At 53.4% G+C, this 2,455-nt stretch overlaps 1 protein-coding gene across 1 annotated transcript in view; it reads right to left on the reverse strand.

Annotated features, from left to right (window-relative positions):
* col12a1b (collagen, type XII, alpha 1b) overlaps positions 1-2,455 on the reverse strand; it is a 105,837-nt gene that overhangs the window by 6,409 nt on the left and 96,973 nt on the right. The window contains exons 63-66 of the mRNA XM_016664328.1: positions 1,887-1,991; positions 1,230-1,283; positions 1,053-1,148; positions 230-323 (exon numbers count right to left, since the gene is read on the reverse strand). Coding sequence (XP_016519814.1) covers positions 230-323; positions 1,053-1,148; positions 1,230-1,283; positions 1,887-1,991 — 349 coding nt within the window. The remainder of the gene's footprint in view (positions 1-229; positions 324-1,052; positions 1,149-1,229; positions 1,284-1,886; positions 1,992-2,455) is intronic.

Raw genomic sequence — 2,455 nt, forward strand, 5'->3', positions numbered from 1 at the left:
ATAGTAATAACAATAGTAATAACAATAGTAATAACAATAGTAATAACAATAATAATAATTCTCTCTGTGTTCATAACGAAAACTTAAACTTTAAAATCCCAGCTGACCCAGTTCCGGTTCTGCTGCCTCTCAGAACATTCTGGACCTGGCCAGGGAATCCCTCACACTCTGGGTGTGGTCTGGTCCAGATCCTGCCCGGATCCGGTCCGGTTGTCAGAACATGAGTTTTATCTGCTTCCGGTCCAGAACCGGAGCAGAACCGGGCTTACCTTCTGTCCCGGAAGGCCTGAGTCTCCGGGGTCTCCCTTCGGTCCCGGCCGGCCCTGAGGAGGAGAGCACAGGGAGTCAGATCAGAACCGCCCGGTTCACTGACAGCAGGACTCTTCCGGTTCTGATCCAGGTTCAATCCCGATCCTTTGAATTCTGGTAGTTGTAGGGAATTTCTGGGAATTTCCTGATTAACTTTTCATCAGGAACGTTCCTCAGGTTTCCTTTTCCTAATCGGATCAGATCCACTTCATCCCAAACAGTCTGACCCAGTCTTGTTCGATCTGACCCAGTTCGACCCGGTCCGGTCAGGAATATGATGACTTCATCCCGAAAAACTTGATTCATGATCAAACTGACAATTACAAAATAAATTCCTCTGAGTCTGACAGCAGCGGTTCTGGTTCTGAAGCTCTGATCCTCTGAAAACCGGTCGGGTTTAAACGATTCGGACCAACATGGAGGAGAGTCTGCTGCCTGCAGTTAGTGGAAGGAAAAACTGGACCGGGTCAGAACAGGCCGACCAACCGAGTCAGAACCGACCGGGTCAGAACCGACCGGGTGAGAACCGACCGGGTGAGAACTGACAGACCTGGACAGAACTGACAGATCGGGTCAGAACCGACCGGTCAGAACCGACAGATCGGGTCAGAACCGACAGACCGGGGCAGAACCGACCGAGGGGTTTATGACCACAGTAAAGAATCTTCTTTTTATTCGGTTTCACAGAAAACTGATGGATGTTAAAATCGGACAGGAAGTCCAGGTGTGTGAGTCGGACTTACGGCCTCTCCAGGGATGGACATGCCGCTGGGCCCCTGGGGGCCGGGCAGACCCATGGGCCCCGGGGGTCCGATGTTTCCTGGCGGCCCTGCTGGCCCCTGAGGCACAGAGAGCAGCATGAGACATGTAACGAGTGGAGCGTCCTGCAGCGGAGAGGATCTTTGATCAGAGAAACTCACCGGAGCTCCGGCTTCGCCTCGCTCACCTCGGGGCCCCTTACTCCCGGGAGCGCCCTGCGGGGACACACAGCGAGCTGCAGGAGGCCAGGTTGCTGCAGCAACCTGCCGCTGCAGCAACCTGCTGCAGCAACCTGCTGCAGCAACCTCTAGTTGCAGCAGGTTGCTGCATCATGTGAAGGTGGACGGAGCAGACTGCAATCACGCCATGAACACATGAATGATGCAACACACCGACATGTTGCAGCAACCAGAGGCAACCTGTTGGAGCAACCAGAGGCAACCTGTTGGAGCAACCAGAGGCAACCTGTTGCAGCAACCAGAGGCAACCTGTTGCAGCAACCAGAGGCAACCTGTTGGAGCAACCAGAGGCAACCTGTTGCAGCTACCAGAGGCAACCTGTTGGAGCTACCAGAGGCAACCTGTTGCAGCTACCAGAGGCAACCTGTTGCAGCTACCAGAGGCAACCTGTTGGAGCAACCAGAGGCAACCTGTTGCCAGTCAGAAGTTGCAGCATGTTGCAGCTGTGTTTCTTAGCTCTTGTTCTGCCTCCTTCCTGTGTTCGCTGAGCGGTTGCATCATTGGTTCTGGTCCGATTCCGGAGTCTCCAGAACCGCCGGTTCTGCCGGGTTTGTGAACCGGGCCTGAGCGCTGACTCACCACTGGACCCTGGGGGCCCGGCTGGCCGCTGGCCTCCGACGTGCAGGTGCAGGCGTTGGGCAGGGCGGGGCACTTCAGCTCGTCTCTCTGCAGGACAAACACAGGTCAAAGGTCAACGTGGAAGACAGAGGAAACTGGTACCAAAGCACCTATAGTTCTGGTTCTGAACCGGAAGCAGAATTAATCAGAGTTCTGATTCCTCTGAGAGGAAGCTGCTAAAAGTTCTAAAGGTTGATGGAAAGTTTAGTGGAGGGAAAACATGTTGCAGCCAGCAGCCTGATCAGATCAGCACTGTTGGGTTTACATGAATAAACTCTTTAAATAAACCGTTAGCTGCTTCTTTCAGAAAATCTTCAGGCTGAGCTGCACTTTTTCCTTCCTCCACGTTTTCCTGTGAAACTCTCAGAAGCTCTGGAGACTCCAGCCAAACATTTTGGCATAGTTTTCTTGTTTTGTGCTGCAGCGGGGATGTTCTGTGAAAGTTCTGGAACAAACCCAACAGAACCTCAGAGGGAAACCGGGTCAGGAACAGAACCTTGGAGGCTGCTGCACTCGGCCGAGGCTGCAGG

Source organism: Poecilia formosa, unplaced genomic scaffold (genome assembly GCF_000485575.1).
Source record: "Poecilia formosa unplaced genomic scaffold, Poecilia_formosa-5.1.2 Scaffold480, whole genome shotgun sequence".
NCBI classification, from domain to species: Eukaryota; Metazoa; Chordata; class Actinopteri; order Cyprinodontiformes; family Poeciliidae; genus Poecilia; species Poecilia formosa.